At 47.5% G+C, this 24,243-nt stretch overlaps 2 protein-coding genes and 1 long non-coding RNA gene across 3 annotated transcripts in view; 2 read left to right on the plus strand and 1 right to left on the minus strand.

Moving 5' to 3' along the window:
* AGRP (agouti related neuropeptide) overlaps positions 1-17,159 on the plus strand; it is a 28,311-nt gene extending 11,152 nt beyond the window's left edge. Inside the window, exons 2-4 of the mRNA XM_012742541.2 lie at positions 16,377-16,509; positions 16,670-16,767; positions 16,977-17,159. Coding sequence (XP_012597995.2) covers positions 16,377-16,509; positions 16,670-16,767; positions 16,977-17,159 — 414 coding nt within the window. The remainder of the gene's footprint in view (positions 1-16,376; positions 16,510-16,669; positions 16,768-16,976) is intronic.
* Positions 1,350-17,890, minus strand: LOC105859012 (uncharacterized). Its single transcript, XR_001148356.3, has 3 exons — positions 17,637-17,890; positions 4,081-4,262; positions 1,350-2,956 (listed from the first exon to the last, which is right to left on the minus strand). It is a non-coding gene; the product is annotated as an uncharacterized LOC105859012 (long non-coding RNA).
* Positions 17,891-17,904: 14 nt separating this feature from the next.
* The window catches only part of ATP6V0D1 (ATPase H+ transporting V0 subunit d1), a 39,988-nt gene continuing 33,649 nt past the window's right edge, over positions 17,905-24,243 (plus strand). The window contains exon 1 of the mRNA XM_012742540.3: positions 17,905-18,148. Coding sequence (XP_012597994.1) covers positions 18,019-18,148 — 130 coding nt within the window. The 5' untranslated portion in view covers positions 17,905-18,018. The remainder of the gene's footprint in view (positions 18,149-24,243) is intronic.

Consider the following 24,243-nt stretch of genomic DNA (forward strand, 5'->3'; position numbering starts at 1 on the left):
CAGGCAAGCTACCTCCCCTCCACCTGCTGGCCCAGACTAGACCTTGCCCCTGGGCTGACACTATTCTTCTGTTCCCAGGGTCCTCAGGCAGGGGAAGGAACATGAGCAGGCCCAAGTTGGAGAAGGATTTTGGCTTTAATATCCCTGACACCTGCTGTCCAGTTGAGTCATGTAGACTTTTCTGCAGAATGAGAACATTATCAGCTTTCTTGCCAGGTTTAGATTTGTCAAGAATGGAAGATGGAGGCCTTATTCCTTATTGTCGGCATCCTCCTCCCTGTCCTAGGCCTTTGGGTCACTTCCGTGGAAGGATTCCTTGATTCACCCCCAGAAAGAACTGTGCTAAGTGTAAGCTGCCATCTTCAACCTTTGCAGCAGTGTGAGCTTCATGACAGAAATTCCAGAAATTCTGAGCTGGGACTGCAGACACAATGTGTTTTATCGCTATAGTAAGGTGACAAGAGTGGGAGGACCTGGGGCTTTGGGCACCTCTAGGGCCTGTCTGGGTTGGCCACAGCTCTTCCTAGCTCATTCCTCTTCAGGCTGCCTGAACATGCTGAGCCAGTGCTGGGCTCTGGCCTGCAGTGAGGAAGGCATCCTCTGTGCCGGCATCCACCCTGGATGGGTGAATACTAGGATGGGCTGTTCCAATTTGTACACTGTGAGTGTCAGTTTTCTGACCCCCAACATTATAGCCCAGCTGGAATCTGAGCACACAGTTGTTCAGTCAGGTTCTCAGGGGAGCCTGGTGAAGATGTCAGGTCAAACGAGGCCTATGCCCTTGAATTCCATTTTTCTAGGGCTATCAGTGGTAGGAGGGACACATTATGTCATTGCTTGAAGTTGTCCAAGACAGTTGCCTACAGGAAATTTAGAGGGTTGAGTCCTGGGGTCTAGGCTACTGATGAAGGGTGCACATAGTGGAACTAGGAAAGCCAGTGCTGGAGATTGTAGAAGGAGGAAAGATGCTTGGAGAAGTCCACAGGAATCCCTGCGGTGTCCACATAGTGTCATCTCCTGAGCATGGGCAAGTGGTGGGTGCCATTCGGCCCCTGAAGGTACGGGGTCCAGCCTCTCTGGGCCCCTCCCTGACTTTGGTTCACTCTGCAAGTCCGGCTGTGGGCTGGCCTGTGGTCTCAGCTGAACCACAAGGGCTGTGTGCTGTGCAGGCCCCAGGGACAGTGACAAAATCCATTCTGGGAATGCTAACGGCAATGGCTTGGCTCAGAAAGAGAGCCAGGAAGCTTTCTGGACTAGGAAGGCCAAATTACCTCCTGGTGAGTATCTCCAAGGAGTGGACCAGACCATGGTCCTCTTGGGTCTCTCAAGAGACCCAAGTTCTCTGTGTTCAACCCCCAACCCTCACATGAGCCCCACTCCCTCTATCCCCAGGCCCCCGGTAAGCGCTAAGTATCTGCCCCAGGCTCTGGCACACAGTAGGCACTCAGTAAATACTTCAAGGATAAAGGAATGAGCTCTGCCTCCTCACTGGGTTCCAAGGGCCAGCACCGGTTTGGTATTCCAGAGCTGAGTGTCAGCCTCTTGTTCCTCCACCTCTGACACCCTCAGCAGCACCCCCCCACCCACTCACCGACCCCAGGCCTCAGCCATAATCTTGTACCAGAAAGGCCTGGGGCTTTGGAGTTAGGAACGCTGGGTGACAGCTCTGTTCTCATCAGAGTAACCTGAAAGGTCTGTTAACACTCTGGCAGCTGAGCCCTACCCCGGGAGTTTATGATTCATTATGTCTGGCCAGGGCCAAATTTACATTCCCACAAGTTCCTAAATTAGGCTGATGCTGCTGGTTTGGAGGATGAACATGTTTAGACAGCTCATTTTGGGGGATGAACATGTTTAGATGTCCTTGGAACAGAGGCTCTTGGGCCTGGGCCCCTGGTCTGTGCCTTACCTCCTGGGTGCTCTCTGATGGCGTGTCCACTGCTAGTATCAGCCTCTGATGTGCCTGGGGCCTTTCAAGCTCATTCTAGAAGTTGGTCAGAAGTGTCAGGAATTAACACCCTCAACAGCCCTCCAGGAAGGACTGAGGGAAGTGGTTGTATATCTACTCTGACTTCATCCTGCCTCAGGTGGAACCCCTTTAAGACATGTATTCTGTACTGTATCCTAGAGTTCCCCATCTGCACCCCAGGAAGGAATAGGCACCCAGTGAAACCCTGCTTGATAACCCACTTTACGCTGGCTGTCTTCCCTCCCTGTGTCACCTCTATATCCTTCTACCATGGCTCTGTGGATCTTCTAAGAAATTTCCTGTGCTGCAATGTTTATCACAAGATCTTCTGCAGCAGGAACCCAAACCTAAAACAATATCTCTGTCTCTTATTCTTCTGTGACTACGGTCATCTTCATGCCATTGTTCCGGGCCTCAGTTTGTTCTTCTGTAAAGTGAGGAGAAGTCTGCCAACATTCTCACTGACCCATGAGATAACAATGGTAACAAAGCAATGAGTGTGGGCATTGCAGGGCAGGGGACTCACTGAGCTCGGAGGAGGGAACTCATTTCAGAGATGAGCATTTAGAGCTGGCCTCTTGGAGGCAGAAATTGCTCAGCAGAGAGAGTTCCTTCCTAGAATATCTTTTGTTTGTTTGTTTTAAACAACATTTATTATCTCGGCACAGTTTCTCAGGGTCAGGAATCTGGGGATGGCTTAGCTGCGTTCTGGCTCAGGTCTCTAAGGAAACTGCAGTCAGGATGTCAGCTGAGGCTGCAGTCATCTGAAGGCTTGGCTGGGGCTGGAGGGTCTGATTCCAAGTGTACTCACATGGTTGTTGGCAGAAGGCCTCAGGTCCTTACCCTGTGGGCCTCTCCATAGGGTTGAGCATCCTACAAAATAGCAGTTGGCTTTCCCCAGAACAAGCAATCCAAGACAAAAAACAAGGAAGAAGCCGTATGCTTTTTAGTCTCAGAAGTCACACACCTCAGAGACCTGTGTCTAGGCTACAAAGAAAAAGAAAAAAGAAGTCACACACCATCACTTTAGCCATATTCTATCCATTAGAAGAGAGTCACTAAATCCAACCCACACTCAAGCAGAGAATTAAATTCCACCTCCTCAAGAGAGGAGGAGTACCAAAAAATGTGTGGGCATACTTTAAAACCATCACAGTCCCTATGCCCCTTTCAAGCCTGGGATCGTAATGACTTCTCACTGTTGCTAGTCTCGAATAATGCAATATATATGAATTCAGGAATATCTTCCTAAATCACAAATCTGATTGTGCCATTCTCCTGCTCTAAATCCTTCCATAGCTCCCCAGTGCTTCAGGGTGAAAATCCAAAGTGAACTTTGGTAAGCTGGCCTTTGTGACCTTGCTCCTGCTTCCTTTACCTTTCATGCCCTATTTGCCTCTGTGCTACATCCAGCTTCCTGAACTGTCCCTTGAAATCATGAGTTTTGTTTTTTTTTTCTTTTTTGCCCTACAACTAGTGTTGCCAGATAAAATACAGGACTCTCATTTAAACTTGAATTTCAGATAAATAACAGATAAATAATTTTTTAGAATAATATGTCCCCAATGTTCCATGGGACAAATATACATACTTTAAAAAGTATTCGCTGTGTATCTGAAATTCAAATTTAACTGGCTGTCCTAATTTTTATTTGCTAGACCTGGCAGCCTTATCCAGCATGAGCACATGATGTTCCACCTGACCTTCCCGTGACTTTTTGCATGATTGACTCCTTTTCTGGAATTAGCTCTCAGCTTAGAAATGACCTCCCCAGGAAGACAGTTTTCCTTCCCCCTTTCTCAGCCCGAGGCTACAGTCCTGTCATTGCTGTGACTCAGTTGTTCCCGATAAGCAGAGTAGGTCTACCTTGTTCACTAACTCCCCAGCCCTTAGCAAAGTATCCCACCCTTGGTAGCCACTTTTACATGTTGAAGGAATAAGTGCTGACCTAGGACCTAGCTTCAGGGCCTAAACAGCTGGCCCACTCCTTGCCTTCCACGTTTGGGACCCCCAGTGAGGGGGCAGAAGCATCAGTTATCTATCACTACAAATAAGCCACTCTAAAAGTTAGTGGCTTAAAACCACAGCAATCAATTACTTTGCTCACAAACCTGCAAAATAAGCAGAGCTCAGTGGAGACAACTTGTCTCTGCTCCATGCAGTATCAGCTGCGGCTGGAGGAGCCACTTCCAAGATGATTCACTTAAGTGGCTTTTGAGTTGGTGCTGCATGTTGCTTCCTCTCCAAACATGCCTCTCTGTTGGGCAGCTTGGGCTTCCTCACAGTGCAGTGGCTAGGTTCCAAGAACAAGCATCCCATGAGAGTCAGGAAGTAGCAGATGCTAGTTTTTTAAGGCCTGAATCTAGAAACTGGTACAGTGTTACTTCCACCACATTCTATTGGTTAGGCAGTTGCAGAGTCCATATGCAAGGAGAGCAGACATAGACCCCATCTCTTGATGAGACAAGTGTGAAAGAATTTTGTGTCATGTTTTAAAGCCACAAGAGGGGAGAATACTCACCACAAAGGAGCTGACATGGCCCATCACCTGCATCCAGTCAGAGCAGATGACTGTCTATAGGATGTCCTTCTCTCCACAAGCCAGCGGGTAAAGCATGGGACCAACATGCTCAGGGCAGCCTTGGGGTGGGACGGGGGAGGGAGAGAAAGAGAGAGACAGACAGAGAAACAGAGAGAAAGAGTTCTACCTTGAAGGATGAAGGGTTCGTACACTCAACAATGTAGGCACTAGGGTAATCAAATCTGAAAGGAGGCTGCCCATTTGGCAGTTGTCATGGGTCCCTTGGATGTCATAAACACAGATATTTTGAAGTTAAAATATTTTCCTTGGGTTTTGAAAATTTTTACATCTATGGAAAGTTGACAGAACAGTAAATGAACAACACATATACCTGGTTTCATCAATGGTTAACATTTTACCACATTTGCTGCTTGAAAGTAAGTTGCAAACAAGACATTCCATTCCCAAATCTTGCAGCCTGCATCCCTTCAGAATTAGTGTACTCTTCTGCAGTGGTTCTCCACCAAGGGTGAGTTTGCCCTCCAGGGGGACATTTGACACTAACTGAAAACATTTTTTTAATTACTTTATTGAGAAAAATTTATATAACATAAAAATTCATCATTTTAACCATTTTAAAGTATACAGTCTATTGATTTTTGTATAATCACAATGTTATGCAATCATCACCACTACCTCATTCAAAAACACTTTCTGAAATTTTTGGTGGTTGCAACAGAAGTGGTGTGGCACTACTGACACCTCGTGGGCAGAGGCTAGAAATGCTGCTAAACATCCAACAAGAAAGAATTATCTGACCTAAAATGTCAACAGCAGAGGTTGAGAAAGCTCGCTTTACATAATTATAACATCATTGCACATCTAAGCAAGCCAACAGTAATTCAGTAGTATCATCCCCGCTTGTCCCCAGAATGACATTTTAGCATTTTATTTTAGTTCAGGGGCAGGCAATTTTCATGTATTGCATTTGGTCATGTATCTCTAGTCTCTCTCTTTCTTTTAAATTATTTCATTTTTTTTTCATTTTTAAACTATTATTTCTTCTTTTCCTGATGTTATAGTCGATCTAGTCTCTTTTAACATAGAAGTGTAACCTCTGTCCCACACTCAGCCTGTTTGTTTTTCATGTCATTGATTTTTTGGGGGGTGGGGGCCAGAGTCTCACTCTCTTGCCTGGGCTAGAGTGCTGTGGTGTCAGCCTAGCTCACAGCAACCTCAACTCTTGGGCTCAAGCGATCCTCCTGCCTTAGCCTTCTGGGTAGCTGGGACTACAGGAATGTGCCACCATGCCCGGCTATTTTTTTCTATTTTTAGTTGTCCATATAATTTCTATTTTTAGTAGAGACGGGGTCTCACTCTTGCTCAGGCTGGTCTTGAACTCCTGAGCTCAAGCAATCCTCCTGCCTTGGCCTCCCAGAGTGCTAGGATTACAGGTGTGAGCCACTGCACCTGGCCCATCATTGATATTTTTAAGAGTTCAGGCCAGTTTTCTAGCACTATACTCTGGATTTATATGATTGCTTACTCAAGATTAGACTCATGGTAAATACTTTTTGCAAGAATACTATTATACATTGGTGCTTTTTGCATCACATCAAGAGGTCTGTGACATTGCTATGCTATTTATCTTGTTGGAATTGGATGATAACGTATTTCAGAAGACAGAAAGAAGCAGGGTACAACCTTCCCCCTACCCCCATCTCTGCTCAAATACAGCCTGACTGCTATCCTAGCAACGAAACACCCTGCACATATGACTTTCAATGCTGTGTTGAAGAAGGATGAAATTCCATACCCAAAATCATTCTTTCTGGGCTGAGAATTTGCCCAAAGTCAGTATTTGCCCAAGTCAAAAGCCAAACCTGGCTCGCAAGGGCAAGGTTTTGGCCCTGACTTTAGCAGAAGGTGCTGGCCCATGTGAACTATCCTACCCTCAAGGCCACAGCAGGGGTAAGGCTTCTGGAGGCCAGGACTTTCATGAGAGTCACAGGTAGATCTCGAGGATGCTCAGAGCCTGGGAGAGCTCAGCTGAGGTCAAGGGAGGACCATCAGGCCCTGCACAGATTGGTGGAATTCACTGTGAGGTCTCCAACCACAGCCTTCCACGGTAGACACCAGAAAGATTTTCAGAAGCAGGACCAGAGAATTCTGGGACAAAGGTGACTCTCCACCATAGGATGTGAATGAGAAAGGAGAAAGCCCCAGAGACTACTAGAAGTTAGTTTGGATCCATGAAGGAAACAAAACAAAACAAAACAAAAAACCTTAGAATAAAGCATTCGCTACAAAAAAATATATAGATAAGAAATGTAAAGAAACTGAGGCTATCATTTGGGAATATTTGGCTGCGAGCAGCAGAAAACCCAACAGTGACTTAAACAAACATTTGTCTCATGCAACAAGATGTCAGGAAGTTGGTAGGCCAAAGCTGGTGCAACTGCTTTATAATGCCATCAAGGCACAGTCTACTTTTGTTGTTCACCCTCCTTATCAAGTTAGTTCATTCTTATGCTTGTAGCCTCATGGCCACAAGTTGGCAACTACAGCTCCAAGCATTATATTCACACCCAGGCAGGAAGTAGAAGGGAAAAGAAACATAAAGGGGAAACAAAGTTTTCCAAGAAGGGCTCAGCATAAGTCTCACGGGTCACAACTGTATACCAGGGACACCACAAATTTTAGAGAATCTGAGGTAGTAGGTTTAGGCACTGCCCTAAACAAAAGTAGGCTTCTCTTCGGAGGAAGGGGGAATGGGTACTGGGAAGGCAACCAACTGAGTCTGCCACACTAACTGCTTATAAAATCAAGAGGTATTAGAGCAAACCTCATCTGAAACCAGCGCTACTTCTGTATGTCTCAGTTACATGAGCCAGTAAATTAGTTTTATAGTTTAAGACAGTCTGAATCAAGCTTTTGGTTCATTGCTACTGATGTCATCTCACTGATACCTTATATAATACAATTTAAGAGGCCATTTATTGTTAGACATTCAAATTATTTTATTTTTTTTCAATTAAAAAGAAAAAAATTTTTTTTGAGACAGGGTCTTGCTCCATTGCCTAGGCTAGAGAACAGTGGTGTCATGATAGCTCGCTGAAACCTCAAACTCCTGGGCTCAAGCAGTCTTCCTGCCTCAGCCTCCTGAGTAGCTGGGACTACTGGTGTGTGGCACCACGCCCAGCTAATTTTAGTAGAGATGGGGTCTCACTGTTGCTCAGGCTGGTCTCAAACTCCTGACCTTAAGTGATCCTCCTGCCTCAGCCTCCCAGAGTGCTAGGCTGACATGTGTGAGCCACCTCGCCTGGTCAGACACTAAATTATTTTATAAACCACTAATAAAGGAAAAGAAAAATGCTCTGTATTGATGTATAACATATAGTAAAATGTGTAAGTCTTAAATGTAAGTCTTAAATGTGCAGTTTAATCAAATTTCACTTATGTATATACCTGTGTAACCACCACCCAGATCAAGAGATAAAACATTTTCAGAACCCCACAAGTTTTCCTCATTTCCTCTGTTCTCAGTCAATAGTGCCCCCCCAGAGTTAACCACTATTCTCAGTTCTATCACCATTTATTATAGTTTGGTTTGGTTTTGAATGTCTTATAACTGGAATCACATAATATATACTCTCTTCTGCAGGGGGCTTCTTTCTTTCAACCTTAGGTCTATGAGATTCATGTTGCTGTGTGTAGCAGTGATTCATTCTTTTGTCATTTGCTGTGTAGTGTTCAATTGTATGAATACACCATATCCATTTTCCTGTAGATGGATATTTGGATTGTTTCCAGTTTTTAGCTATTATGAATAAAGTTGCTTCCCCACTAGGACTTGATACCCTCACAACTTCCATACCTCTACCTCCCAGACCCTTTCTTTGCAGCTGGAGGCAGAGAAGATAGAAAGGGCTAAAAGCAGAAAAGGAGGGGATCCAAGCATCACCTCCCCATAGGAGCTACCGCAGCTCTCTCTGCTTTCTCAAGCTGATCCTGTCAAGGCAGGCAGGCACTCACTGTCTTGCTCACTCACACTTCTCCTAGCTCCATCTCTTCTTTATTTACTTGATCAGCCACTCATCCACCTACTCTTCATCCATTCATACACTCTCTCTGCATCCTCCTCTGAGTAATGCTCTGGCTAGTCCCTGGAGCCCCACCCATAACAGGCCAGTTGGGAGGCAGGCTAGGAATCAGTCTCTGTGCCCACTGCCTTAAATGAGGTGCATGTAGGTGCATACCCATGAAAAGTCACCTGCAGGGAAGCTGGATTCCAGAGTCTTCTGTGGGCCCAGCTCCTCCATGCAGGCCTAGCACCCTGCCTAGGCTCATCCCTACCACCACCATCCTTGCCATGTAGGGTGTCAAACATTTCTCAGGCTCTTAGCCTTGCTGCCCCAAGACCCCCAATCACAACCTCTTGCTTTTCTCTGTACTAGTACACTGATGGGCAGGGGCATTCTTGGATGACCCTCAATTGTTTTATAACAATTCCATTTATAACATGGACCAAATCAATGGCGGCAAAACCATTCCCCTCTTGTTGAATCCCGTTATCACAACACTGCCACAAACATCCTAACTTGCTTTTTTTTTTTGCATTTGAATTTTTTTAATTTTAAATGAAAAAAAAATAAATTTCTTTACTTCTTCTTTTTTTTTTTTTCTTCTATCATCAGTCTTGGCCTATGCATTTTAAGTTTTGCCTTAAAAAAAATTCTTAGGAGAAAGGATCATGGATAAAAGCATATAAACATTATCAAAAGTAACAGCCAGGCTGAGCACAGCAGCTCACATCTACAATCTTAGCACTCTGGGAGGTTGAGGCACGTGGATCATTTGAGCTCAGGAGTTGGAGACCAGGCTGGGCACGGTCAGTGATCCAGGCTGGATCACGCCTGTAATCCTAGCACTCTGGGAGGCCAAGGTGGGAGGATCGCTCGAGGTCAGGAGTTTGAAACCAGCCTGAGCAAGAGCAAGACCCCGTCTCTACTAAAAATAGAAAGAAATTAATTGACCAACTAAAAATATATATACAAAAAATTATCCAGGCATGGTGGCACATGCCTGTAGTCTCAGCTACTCGGGAGGCTGAGGCAGAAGGATTACTTGAGCCCAGGAGATTGAGTTTGCTATGAGCTAGGCTGATTCCACAGCACTCACTCTAGCCTGGGCAACAAAGTGAGGCTGTCTCAAAAAAAAAAACACAAAAAAAAACGGAGTTCGAGACCAGTCTGAGCAAGAGCAAGACCCCGTCTCTACTAAAAATAGAAAGAAATTAGCTGGACAACTAAAAATATATGGAAAAAATTAGCCAGGCGTGGTGGTGCATGCCTGTAGTTCCAGCTACTTGAGAAGCTGAGGCAGGAGGATTGCTTGAGCCCAGTAGTTTGAGGTTGCTGTGAGCTAATCTGATACCATGGCACTCTAGCCTGGGCAACAGAGTGAGACGCTGTCTCAAAAAAAAAAAAAAAGTAACAGCTGTTATATATTCAACACCTAATATGTGCCAGGCTAGGATCAATTTCCTGACAGTAGGGGTGGACAGTAGTATGGGTGGGTTTTGGCTACAGGTATGCCAGGATCCACGGAAGCAGATGCTTCTGGCTGCTGGGTGGGGAAGAGATGAGAAGGGGGCAGAATGGAGGGACAGGGTGTGACTCACTTCCATTCCCTAGAACTAAGTGGGCGGAGTGGGTATGTGGTAAACATGTGCTGACTGCGGAAATTAGCAAGATGAGCAAATGACGTGTGTGTCCAAGAACAAACACATGCATAATGAGTGGACAAGGAGGTAACCAAGCTGACATGGCGGGGAACTGGAAGAATGCGGTGAGTGAGGCTGGAGCATGAATTTGTGTCCTGGGGCCTGCTTGGCCAGACTATGGGAAGAGCAAGTTGGAAGCTCCTGAGGGAGTTCCAAGGCCCGAGTTTTCTACACTTCCCCAATGTTATGGGCTGAACTATGTCCCCCTGAAATTCGTTTGTTAAAGCCCTAACCACCAGTGCCTCAGTACACAACCATATTTGGAGATAGGGCCTTTAAAGAGGGGATTGAGTTAAAATGAGGCTGTTAGGGTGGGCCCTAATCCAATCTGACTGGTGTCCTTATAAAAAGAAGAAATTTTAACACACAGAGATACCAGGGATTCATGCACACAGAGGACTAGCCATGTGAGGACACAATGAAAAGGCCACCATCTGCAAGCCAAGGAGAGGCTTTGGAAGAAACCAAACCTGCTGACACCTTGACCTTGAACTTCTAGCCTCCAGAACTGTCAGAGAATAAATTTCTGTTGGTATTTTGTGGTGGACACCCTAGCAAACTAATACATATAACAATACATCTAACCACTTTATTTCTTGGTGAGGATTGGTCATTTTATTTTTTTATGTATTTTTTTTAGACTAGTCAAGTGCAGAAGTGAGGAGGGGGGAAAGTAGTAGAACAAGGAGCTCAATCTATAACTGACTGTGAACAATCACGTGAGATAACTCACTACCTCTGGACCAGCCAGGATTGGTCATTTTAAATCAGGTGAACATTCACAAGAAGACCACTTGGAGCATGAGAATGCATGTTCAACAGGGTTGTGGGTCAGGAGAAAGTGTCCTCTGGTTTCACACACAAAGGGCTCTATGAAGGTTTGGAGAAATGTCCTTGTGAAAACTAAAGGACTTTTACCATGGCCAGCACTGCCATTAGAGTGGGGTAGTGCCTCCCTTCTTGGAGTCTGGCCAGAGGAAAGCCCTGTCCCAGCATGCTCTGGAGCCCCCTCATCTTATGACTGTGAACTGGCCTCCACAGGGTCCCACACTGGTCCAGAGCAGGACAGCCATCTAAGTTTCAGATTTCATGCCAGCAACCCCTGAGGCTGCTGCACCTGTGCCCAGCACCCCAGGCAGCATCTCCCTGCTTGTCCAGAGTTCCCATGGCCCTTGTTCTTACCTGCACCAAACCTGAGGGACAGGGGTGAGCAGGTTGGAGAGCTCCTGGGTCTTTAGCAGAAAGAGCAATTTCTAGGTTGAGAATCATTTCTGGGTCATTCACACAGTCCCTGCTGTCAAAACACTTTTTTCCTAGCGCTTTAACTGAGCCATTAAACTCCTTAGCAGGTTGTTCCCTCCTATGGAGACAGATCAGGAACAACATGGGGACATCCTGGGGACCACCCACCCAACAGTGCCATACCTCCTCTCTGGAGGGTTTCTGGGGGCTCAAACTGCACTTTCTCAGAAATTCTCTTATGCTCAGGGGTCCTCTCACTGCCTGGAATGGAACAGGCTCCTCACTACTTTGTGTGGGTCTCCTATAAGTGTGTGGGCTGATGTCCTTTTATAGAATGTTGAGGGTGAGGCCTCACCTCGGGGCAGAAAGTAGGGTGCTGTGATACCTCTAGAAAAAAAATATTTCACTCAGAAAAGTGGGATCTGACAGGCAGGGGAAGGGGTAGAGGAGTCAGAGTGAGTCCAGAGGGGAAAGACTGTCTCTGGGCCTGCATCCCTTATAGTCAGAGGAAAGGGTATTCCATCTACCAGCTGGCCCTGTACCTTGCTCCACTCTCCCCTGCTTGACTTCAGCCTACATTTTCTTTGGCAACTGGCAAGCCCATGAAGTCTGGCTGACCCCAGAATCAGGTGCTTCAGGTCACCATGGCCTGTGACCCAGTCTCAAATTCTAGTCGCCTTGGCATGATGGTCACATAGCATGCGCTCAGTAAACGGCTCTTGAATGAATAGAAGAATGGCAAGTGTTGGCATTCATTCAACAAACATGACTCTACCCACCTCAGAGCTCGCAATCACTGTGGGACAGTTATTCCAGGTTTTCCTGAGAAACAGAACCAAGAGGAAGAACACAGGAACACCCACCCACACACGTGCACACACACACACACACACACACACACATACACAATCTCTCCTATTGAGAGAGAGAGGGATATATTATAAAGTATTGGCATATGCAATTATGGAGGCTGAGAAGGCCCACAATCTGCTGTTTGCAAGCTGGAGAGCCAGGAAGGCTGGTGGCGTAGTTTGAAGGCCTTAGAGCCAGAGAGCTGATGGGTTAGATTCCAGTCAGTCTGAAGGCGTGAGAATCAAGAGTGCTCAGGGCAGGAGAAGGCCAATGTCCCAGCTCAAGTAGTCAAGCAGAGAGCCCACTTACCCTGTCTCTGCCTTTTGTTTCATTCAGGCCCTCAGTGGACTAGATGGTGCCCACCCACACCGAGGAGGGCATCTGCTTTACTCAGTCCTTCAATTCCAATGGTAGTCTCTTCCCTTACACACACACCCAGAAATATTTAATAATATTTAACCAGATATCTGGACATTCTGTAGCCCAGTCAACACACAAAATTAACCATCACAGATCCTCTCCGGCTGAGGGCTCAACACCCCAGCCCAAGACAACTCCTATCCATCCTGCTCTCCTCCCTGAACGACTGAGGGGATCACTGTACCTCTCTGGGCAACCTCTGCCTCTTAGAAGTCCTCTTAGAAGTCCTACGGATGATCCACAGGAAACCCACAGCTGTGCTGTGCGGCCCTGGGGCAAGGGCAGTGCTGGGTGGGGATCTGGGTTTCAGAATCAAGCCGGATTGGGAGAGCCATCTCTGCCCTTGAGGGTAATTACACTGCAGGAGGAAAAACCACCAAAGCAGGGCAGGGGCCAAGCACGGTGGCTCACGCCTGTAATCCTAGCACTCTGGGAAGCCTAAGCAGGAGGCTTGCTCAAGGTCAGGAGTTCAAAACCAGCCAGAGCAAGACTCCATCTCTACTAAAAATAGAAAGAAATTAATTGGCCATCTAAAAAATATATACATAGAAAAAATTAGCCGGGCATGGTGGCACATGCCTGTAGTCCCAGCTACTCGGGAGGCTAAGGCAGAAGGATCACTTGAGCCCAGGAGTTTGAGGTTGCTATGAGCTAGGCTGACACCACAGCACTCTAGCCCAGGCAACAGAGTGAGACTCTGTCTCAAAAAAAAAAAAAAAAAAAAAAAGCAGGGCAGGGTTCAATGTCCTTCTCTGTCCTTATGCATGGTCTCAGGCAGAGCATCTACATTCTCCCCTTTCTCCTCCCTGGAATCAGAGTCCTGCGTTTAGGGCCCCCAGTCTCACCAAACAGGCTCTGCATCCTCCACCCAGAACATGCCACACATTTCTTTTCTTTTCTTTTTTAGAGATAAAAACAACAACAACAACAACAACTACAGGCTGGGGGCAGAGCATAGCATGTGTTAAGCAGTATAACTAGGCAGTGTGCTGAACAGTGTGCCAGTTACGAGTCCAAGAGACTTATACTGTCCCTTGCCTGGCACTCCCCAACTCCTACTCAAGTTTCATGACTAAAAGTCTTCTCCCCTAGTAAGCCTTTCTAGCCAACTCCCTGCCTGTCCCCCTTCAACTGGGGTAAGTGCACAACCTGGTCCCACCTGTCCTCAGGCATTTTTCTATCAAAGCATTTATCTCATTACATTTTTTTTTTTTTTTTTTTTTTTGAGACAGAGTCTCGCTTTGTTGCCCAGGCTAGAGTGAGTGCCGTGGCGTCAGCCTAGCTCACAGCAACCTCAAACTCCTGGGCTCGAGTGATCCTTCTGCCTCAGCCTCCCGGGTAGCTGGGACTACAGGCATGCGCCACCATGCCCGGCTAATTTTTTTTATATATATATCAGTTGGCCAATTAATTTCTTTCTATTTATAGTAGAGACGGGGTCTTGCTCTTGCTCAGGCTGGTTTTGAACTCCTGACCTTGAGCAATCCGCCCGCCTCGGCCTCCCAAGAGCTAGGATTACAGGCGTGAGCCACAGCGCCCGGCCCATCTCATTACATTTTTAAAAAATTCTTTAAAAAATTTGTATTATGAAAAATGTCAAACATATACAAAAATAGCCAGAATAGGATAATGAAGCCCATGGACCCATCACTCAGTTTCAACAATTACCAACTTACAATTTTGTTTCATTTATATCACCTATCACTTCAAATTATCCTGAAACAAATCTCCAACTTCACATCATTTTATCAGTAAATACCTCATTATGCTTCCCTAAAAGATAGGGGTGCTTTTCTAAAAAAGCATAATCATAATACCATTATCACAACTTTAACAATTTTTAGGTGGGCCCCCAGGACCAGGCATAGTCTCTGGGAAAGAAAGGTCAACACCAGCTGCCAGAGAGAGCTTGATACCAAGTCTGCTTTGTGAGAGTCACCAAAACAGCCAACACCATTCTCAGAAGAGAAAGGAGGACTGGTCCTTTCCTGGTTGACCTAAGGGTCTTATTCAGGGACTACTTCCTCAGAGAGGCTCTTCCTGACTCCCCTGCCCTCTCCTTCCTGGACTGGGCAGTAGTAAGTGGCCTTCTGATCTCCTAGGACTGTTACCCTGATCCAACCACGGGAGAACCCAATGTCAGCCTGACCCCAGAACAGCCACCTACGTCAATCTGTGAAAGCAGCCTGCACACAACACTAATTGTTGGTGTGGACACTAAGCCAAAGATTGCCAGATGGCAACCTATGGTTCCTACATGCTGCTGGGAGGATTTCCCAGCACCATAGTCAGAATAGCCTGTGAGAACCTGGGCTGAAAACCTCAATAGCCCCTTCAACCTCTTCCCACTGTCTCGGGCCAGCCCAGTTTGTGCATGGGGGCCTCAAAGCTGGTTCAGACTGCATCCCTTTCCCAGATGGCATGTGTGATATAAATGGCTCTCCAGAAGCCAGGCATGGTTGAGATTAAAGGCGCATGCCTTTAATACCAACTACTCAGGAGTCTGAGGTGGGAGGAAGACTTGAGCTCAGGAGTTTGAGGCCAGCTTGGGCAATATAGTGAAACCCAGTCTCTTTTTTAAAAAGCCCTTCAGAGGGGTGAGGGAAGGCACAGGCAGGTGGGGTCCTGGGGGTCCTGCCATCTCCACAGAAGGGCAGTCCTCACCCCAGCCTCATGCTGACAAGACCAGGCAGAGGCCTGACAACGCAGTGCGGAAGGGAGCAGCCATTAGCACTAATGAAGCAGGCGGCCTGAAAGCTTTTTACTCTGAAGCAGCTCGCCTACCCAGGGAACAGTCCGTTCTGCTTCCTTAGCTTCCAGGAACCCTAGGTGGAAAATGGTTTGGGGACAAGAGGAGGGGTGGGGGGTCTTGGAGGAGACTGGAAGGAAAAGGGGAGGGGAGGCAGGACCAGGAATGCAGTCAGGAGGGACTCCTATTGGCTAGATGGGCTTCTCCCACTTCCCCCTCCCCTGGAGGCTCTGGTTCTGTACCCCACCCCTGCCCTACAATGGCCACTGGCCCATCACCCTCTTCAATGCCCTTGACCCAACTTCCTGGAAGGAAACAACATGCCACATAGGGTCTGAGTAAGCATCTCCGGGGCCACAAATTAGATTAGACTTCTAGGGCCGCCTGCCTTGTTATTACTAATGGCTTCGGCCTGGCCCACATGCTAGGTCTCTGTCCTGTGGAAATTTTGGGGTCCTAGGCACCCTATCTTGTTCCTAAACTTTAATTGGCTCCTGGAGACCTCACCCCAAATTAGAGATGGGCATCCCTCTTGTAGAGCAACAAAGCCGCTTAGGTTCCAGGGAGTGAAGCCTGAACTGTGCCCCCACCATCCAGGGAGGGCCCCTCGCCCTCCCAGCAGGAACAGTCACGTGTGGGCTCTTCATTAGACTCTGCTATATAAGCTGAGGGCACAGGGTTGTGAGGAACACTCTAGGCAAGGATTCAGAAAGCAGAGGTAAGTCCTCAGGTTAGGCAGGAATCCTACTCTGGGTTGGGGGGGGGCCTCTATCTGGGCATCTAGAGGATACTCTGAGGATGAGGAGAGACTAAGTTGTGGGTCTTCCTACTGAGACAGGCCATGCTGAATGCAGTGCTGCTGAGCTGTGCCCTGCTGCTGGCATTGCCCACCATACAGGGGGCCCAGATGGGCTTGGCCCCCCTGGAGGGCATCAGAAGGCCTGACCAGGCCCTGTTCCCAGAGCTCCCAGGTCAGTGTGGGCAGGGGTAGGGTTGGGTGGGGCCTGGATACCCTCAGACCACAAACTGTCCCGCCTAGTATAAGTCCTCCTTCCCCCTTCCCAATCCCAGATCTGTGAGGTGGGTGCTTTGTGCATGGGGGAAGTCCTGCCCTCACATCCTCTGCTCCAGGCCTGGGCCTCTGGGCCCAGCTGAAGAAGACAACCGAAGAACAAGCAGAAGAGGCTCTGCTGCAGGAGGCTGAGGCCGAAGCGGAGGCCCTGGCAGAGGTAACTTTTCAGGGAAAGGGGTAAGGTGGCAGGGGGGGGGGCTTCAAGTACTATCTCCCCTCCCCAGCTCCAAAACCCCTCATTAGGGGTGACACTGCAGACCACCCTTTCTAATGCTCCACTGCCATCCTGCACAGATTGTGCAGCTGAAGTCCCTGGACCTGTCTTCGGAGGCCAGTGCCCACACTCCTGCTTCCCCATCCCTACAGGTGCTAGACCCGCAGGACCGCGAGCCCCGCTCCCCGCGTCGCTGCGTGCGGCTGCATGAGTCCTGTCTGGGACAGCAGGTACCGTGCTGCGACCCATGCGCCACATGCTACTGCCGCTTCTTCAACGCCTTCTGCTACTGCCGCAAGCTGGGTACGGCCATGAACCCCTGCAGCCGCACCTAGCTGGCCGATGTCAGGGTCGGAGCAGGAGGATGTGAATAAAGAATGGGACCAACCCCGAGGCTGTGGTTATTTCGAACGTGGCCCGTCGAAGTGGGGGAGGGCTCACGGCAGGGGTAGGAGTGTCACCAAGCCAAGAAACCATACACACCCCTAGGGCCTGAGCTACCTAATCGTCTGAGGCACATACACAGGAGCTTTGAGGGCGCCGGGCTGAGGAGAGACGCACTTCAGACCTGGAGAATCTGGCACAAGAAACGCGGGGAAGGCTGGGCGCAGCGCGGCATAAGGGCTGGAACCCAGGGCTAACGAATAATAATCATTAGGCTCCAGGGCCTGCTTGCGGTGACTTCCACGCGTGACCTTCAGAAAAGTCCGCCCCTCACAGGGCCTCAGCTCCTCTCTCAGGGTGGGGGGAGGCTGATTCAGCAGTCTGGAATCTTTCCAACCAAGAGAAACACCACCCACTCCCATTTTTACCTCACCGGCCCCGCAGCGCCAGGTGCATCAAACTCGGAACAGAAATAGGGCCCAATGGAATCTCTGCGGCCACGGGCGCCACCACGCGGCCAGCCTCAAACAGCCAGGTAGTGCTCTCGGCGGGACGCAGGAGGCGCTCCTGCCTTCAACGCGCAGGCGCCAGAGTGCCGTTTCCAGCCCACACCTGCGCAAACGCTTCCGCACGAAACCACCCGGAAGCCTGGTGCCCTTCAAGGCCCCGCCCCGTTGTGGTCATGTGAGGCTCTCGCGCGTCACCTGACGCGCTTGACAGCCCGCTTCGGGCGCAGCGTCAGCTGATCGCGGAGTTGCGTTGCGTACCGGCCGGTCGGGGTTCTCCAGTCCCGGCGTCCCCGCCGCAGCCATGTCGTTCTTCCCGGAGCTTTACTTCAACGTGGACAATGGCTACTTGGAGGGACTGGTGCGCGGCCTGAAGGCCGGGGTGCTCAGCCAGGCAGACTACCTCAACCTGGTGCAGTGCGAGACGCTCGAGGGTGAGCCGCAGGGCCAGATCGAGGGGCCCTCAAAGGCCAGGTTTGGAGGCCGGCTCTGGCCTGAGGGTTCTGAAGCCTGGGCCCGGAAGCCGGAAGCGGGGGGTCTCGAAAGGCCTGAGAGGCCTCTCTGGGAATCCGAGAGCTGGTGGCGGGCGCACTGGGAGGGGATCTAGCTCTATCTGCCGCTTGGCGCGGGCCCGAACGCGAACGCTTTAGGAACCAGAGTTTTTCGCCTTTGCTAGGGCTTCCTCTTCCCCTGTTGTGCTCGCCATATACTTTGGAAGGAAGGAGTCTCTTAGGAGTGGTTGGCAGGTGCGAGCTGTGCCCATACCAGCTTCTTTATCTCGACGTAGCCAGAGAGCTGTTCCGTGGCAATGTTTCGGGAAGCTAAGCGGGAAAGTACCCCACCCCCTACACAGACACTAAGGCCTTTGGGATCATCTTCGCGTTGGGCTGCTGGGTGAGCCTTCCTGGGAAATTGCTGAGCCAACTTAGTGAGGGTTGCCTCTCAACCCTGGACCACTGGCTGAGTAGTGTCACCTGAAGGCAGTGTTTGGGAGAGCAAGGGTGGTCCTGCAAGTCTGGAAGTTCATATACAAGTATTTAGCCAGTAAATCCTACTCCCTCAGCAAGGGGGAGATGGGATGCCTGTTGGTATAGGATTTCTTAGAAGAGTGGTGAAAAGCTGAGTTCCCCTTTCCTCCCAGCACACAAGTCCAAAGTAGGGTTGACTTCCTGAGGCACATCTGCAATAGATGCACTGAATTAGAGATGTCCCTGATTCCAGTCTTTGCCCTCCCCCACCCCAGGTGGTAGTGAAGGGCAGGGTGGCTAGGATGTTTGTTCCCATCCCTGACCCACAAGTAATACTCTTAAGCAGACATACTCATAGCTTCCCGGTTGCTAGCTAGAGGGGGAAGATTGCCAGATGATTCACCCACTAAGAAATTTTCTCATCAGAAACTTACTGAGGTTAAAAGTGAGATCAAATCTGGGAGGCTGAGAGGCTCCTGCTTGAGCTTAGGAGTTTAAGACCAGCCTGAGCAAGAGCAAGACCCCATCTCCACTGCAAGTAGAAAAAATTAGCTAGGCATTGTGGCACCCACCTGTAGTCCCAGTTGCTTGGGAGGCTGAGGCAGGAGGATGGCTTGAGCCCAGGAGTTTGAGGTTGCAGTGAGCTATGATGCTGCCACTGCACTCAGGATGACAGAGTGAGACCAAAAAAAAAAGTGAGCTCAAAGAAAAAAATCAATTGTTTACCTTACAAACTAGACCAGTAAAGTGAAAATAAATACCTTTAAAATATAAAACTTATTGAAGTTAAAATACAGTAATTATAGATTTTATGATTTTTAACATAAATTTGGAAGAAAAGTTGTTTTTACCTCCCTTATGTAAGTGGAGGTGGGGAAGAAGAGGAACAACACTTTAGGGTGCTGGGTTGTTGGAGTCTGCCAGCAACTTGACTGACCTCACCATAGGAAAAGGGGAGAGACAGAGGGAGGCTGCCAGGAACAGGGCCTAGCACGCAATTGGCACTTACTGTGAGTTTTATGGACTGACTGGGACCTGTTGAAGATCTTTATTTGCTTAGATCTAAAAGTGGATACCATTGATCATCAGTTGACATTCAGTTGGCTTGTTTCTCTTCTTGACTTTCCTCCTGCTGCTCCTTACCCCACTGTAGAGCTTCTGGGGGGCACAGGGTTCCCATCTTCCCAGAGGACCCTCCATCATCCTCCATAAACATGCTAGGCCATTCTTCCTGCAGTGCTGCTCAGCAAATAGCCCCCATTGTGGGACACCATCCAGACCTTTAGTGTGGCATTCAGGAATCACTTTCTCTTTCACACACATTTCTCTCCCTCATACAGGTCATCCTTCTAGCACTTGGTGCACATAGTGTGGTGACTTTGGAGTCGGGCAAACTTAGATTTGAATCCCACCCCTGCCAATTACTGGATTACCTTAGACAAGTTATTTAACACCTGTGGGTCTTGGGTTTTTCATCTGGTACTTTCATCTGGTACAGCACTTAACTCATGAAGGTTGTGAGATATCAACAAGCTACTGCGTATAAAACACCCAGCACCAAGGACAGAGTAAGCACAGGGTAAATGTTAGCTCTTGTTTTCAGTGTTATTTGCACCTGCCATTCCCTCTGCTGCTTTCTCATCCCCATGAAATACAGTGATTCCTGCCCTTCAAGGCCCAGCCCTAGTACCACCTCATCTTAGAAACTTTGCCCGTATTAGGCTAGAATGTTGTCCCCTTCACCCAATCACAACTCCTGTGGCATTTGTTTGTGCTGCTTTCCTAGAAGTTTCTTGACATAGAGTTTAGCATTCTTTTTCTTTTTCTTCTTTTTTGAGACAGAGTCTCGCTCTGCCGCCATGGCTAGAGTGCAGTGGTGGCATCATAGCTCACTGAAACCTCAAACTCCTGGGCTTGAGCAATCCTTCTACCTCAGCCTCCCAAGTAGCTGGGACTGCAGGTGTATGCCACCACAGCCAGCTCATTTTTCTGTTTTTTGTAGAGATGGGGTCTCGCTGTTGCTTAGGCTGGTCTCAAACTCCTGAGCTTGAGTGATCCTCCTGCCTCGGCCTCCCAGAATGCTAGGATTGCAGGCATGAGCCACTGCACCTGGCTGAGTTTAGGATTCTTGGAACCTTGTATGCTGGAGATGCTCAGGACTTTCAAGGGCTGGGGATAATCAGCAGCAGGAAGGAGTGACAAGAAACCCCATGTGTCCTCTACAGAAAGGCCTTCTCTGCTTCCAAAGGTGACACCAGAGGCCTAGTCTCCAGGCTGCTGTTGCTGGATATTTTTGCCTCCCTATCTCTAGGGGAAGGAGGAGGGAGGTGGGAATGGGAGACCAAGGGAGCCTGTAGTCTCTAGTCACCTAGATCTGTAGGTGTATCCTGAGGTGATGAGATTTCCAAAGAATATATTTCACATGTTGGACAGTTCCCAGGAGGCACAGGGTGTCTGGTAGAGAGTGTTTATTTGTTCTGTAAGGTAGGACAAGTATAGCCTTCCTGGATTCCACTTCTGCAGGGCATCTACTACTGACCTCTCTCTTCTGCTAGAACTCAATCTCTTAGGACTCCTGAAGCTCATGCATCTTCCATTGTCCATTTTGCTCAGTTGTCCTTTCTCAGGAGTAGGAGAAAGAACCCACAGAGGTTGTCCACCTTTGGTCAACTGAGGGGATAGAGCTGGGTGGTCACCAAAGCTCTTTCCAGCTTTGAGTTGATGTGTATTTGTTGAGAGCCTTCTGGGAGCTGGGTCCTGTGCTAGGGGCTTGTAGGGAAGAGGAGGTGGGTCAGAGATGTATGAAGAGAAATCATAAAGTATTACTTTGAATGTTTTCATTCATTCACTGTCCTTATGGAGCATCATTTTATGCTAGATACTGTTATAGGGGCTGAGATACTTTGACCCTTGTAGTCTGGGGTTGGAGGTTGGTGGGGCAAGGAAATAGATTAAGAGAGCGTGTGGTATAGTGGTTACAGCTGTGGGCTTGCTACTCCATGGCTCTGTGGCCATGAGCTAGGTATGTAACCTTTCATGAGTGTCAACATCTGTAAAATGGTGGTAACAATAACACCTACCTTATGGGGTGGTTATGATGGCTAAACAAGATAATCCACATAAAATGCTTAGATCTAACTTGGCACGTGGCAAGTGCTCAATGTATTAGCTACTGTTGTTGTTACAATTAAGTAAACAGAATACATACATAATCACATATTAAGGGTGATACCTGTGAAAAGGACAAAGGAGACATGACTGGTGAAGGCCCTGCTGAGGAGGGATATTTGAGCTGAGGTGTGAAGAATGAGAAGGAGCTAGCCGTGCAGAGAGCTAGAAGGAAGAGCATTTCACATAGACCAGCACACAAAAGCAGAATTAGCTGGGCCAATCAGAGGGACCAAAAGGAGCCCCAAGTAGCAAAGCATGGGGAACAGGAGTGCAAATTTTCTGGGAACCCAGACCCTTGGTTTAAAAAAAAAATTCAGGCTGAAGCCAGGGGGGAAGCCCCTGGCTCTTTAGCACTGGGGGTAGGGGCAGAGGTAGTGAAGGTAAGGGATACCATCTTCTACAGAGGCCTGCCGAATCTGGGGTTGTTGGGTATGACTAGGTTTCAGACCATGAGGGCCATATGCAATGCTGCTTCCATATGAGTGTTGCTTATTCAAGAAACACCTCCTGAAGGCTTACTAGGCCCGGCCCACTGGGCCTCATACAAGAGCCAGGCAGGTATTTCAGGCATTACCACAGTTCTGAACCTGTACTCTAAGCTCTTACCCTGGGATCCATCTAAAAGCACTGCTATTAATTTGCCTGAGTGCATGCTGGGAATTCAGATGTGAGTCAGGCTCCAACCCCACCCTCCAGAATTTCCTCTTCCCCTTTTCTCTTTAAAACTGTTTATTATGGATATCGTCAAACATATACAAATTAGAAAGAATAGTATAATGAACCCATAAGTAATAATCACCTAATTATAACAATTATCAATTCTTGTTGATGCAATAATTAACAATCTTATTTTAATAATAGCCCTACTTATCTCCCTACTTCCAAATTATTTAGAAGTAAATCTCAGGCAGCATATCATTTCAGTTGTAAATATTTCAGCATCTCTGAGAATGGTCATGATTTTTTTTTAAATAACCATACTACTACTATTTCTCTTTTTTAAAAAAAAACCTGGCCGGGCGCAGTGGCTCATGCCTGTAATCCTAGCTCTCTGGGAGGCCGAGGTGGGCGGATCGTTTGAGCTCAGGAGTTTGAGACCAACCTGAGCAAGAGCGAGAACCCATCTCTACTATAAATAGAAAGAAATTAATTGGCCAACTAATATATATAGAAAAAATTAGCCAGGCATGGTGGCACATGCCTGTAGTCCCAGCTACTCGGGAGGCTGAGGCAGCAGGATTGCTTGAGCCCAGGAGATTGAGGTTGCTGTGAGCTAGGCTGACACCACAGCACTCACTCTAGCCTAGGCAACAAAGCGAGACTCTATCTCAAAAAAAAAACCCAAAAAAACCCCAGTAATTTGTTAATATAATCAAATATCCATTTAGTGTTCGAGTTTCTCTGATTGTCTCAAATTTTTAAAATATGATTTGTTTCAATCAGGATCCAAATACATTTTATTTAAAATATGTATGCATTTCAACTGGTTGATACTCTCTGAAGTATTTTAATATATAGATTCTCTGGTTTTTTCCTTTTAATTTAGTTATTGAAGTTGGATCACTTGATTTATAGATTTTCCATCCATCTGAATTTTACTGTTTCTATCCCCCCATATAGTTTAACATGTTCCTCTGTCCCTTGTTTTCCCTGTAAATTAGTAGTTGGATCTAGAAGCTTGACTAGGTTCTGGTTCAATTCTTTTTTTTTTAATTTTTAAAACTTAATAGGTGATGTTCGTACTTCCACTGGGAGGCATACAGTACCTCCTTTCTCTTTTTGTGATATAAAGAATCATTGACTTTATTGACTAGAACCATTATTTCATTAGGGGCTGCAAAATAGTAATATTCTAATTCTGTGTTTCCTTCTGCAATTGCTAGCTTCAATACTTCTGTACCTGGAAACTTTCAGAAATCAACTACTTGGTTACCCTGAGATATACTCTGTATAGGAGAGGTTAGGACAAATGGTTCTTTCTGATTCTTTCTAATATATATCAGCTCTCAAAATAATGAGTTCATTCTCCAACATCCTCCACAGATGACTAATGAGGTTTGTTGTGTGTTTAGTATTGTAACACACTATTGGAATTCAATGTTTTTATGCTTTAATCCATTAACCTTATTAATATTTAAATTATCTCTGGGCCAGTGGGAACTTACTCAATTGGCTGTCAAGTCTTTTTGATACAACGCCTGTGGGCTTTGAGAGCTTCCTTACATTTTAGGATGCCCATATGTTCTCATCTTTTCTTGAACATTTCCTGATCCAGACCTATTTCTCTTAGGAGACCTGTTCTTTTTATTGTACAATGACATTTAGAGACCATAATCTGAGTTCTAGGGTTGCCTGTTGCTACTGGACTGGATTGGTCATTGTTCTGGGTT

The sequence above is a fragment of the Microcebus murinus genome, chromosome 20 (genome assembly GCF_040939455.1).
Source record: "Microcebus murinus isolate Inina chromosome 20, M.murinus_Inina_mat1.0, whole genome shotgun sequence".
Taxonomy (NCBI): Eukaryota; Metazoa; Chordata; class Mammalia; order Primates; family Cheirogaleidae; genus Microcebus; species Microcebus murinus.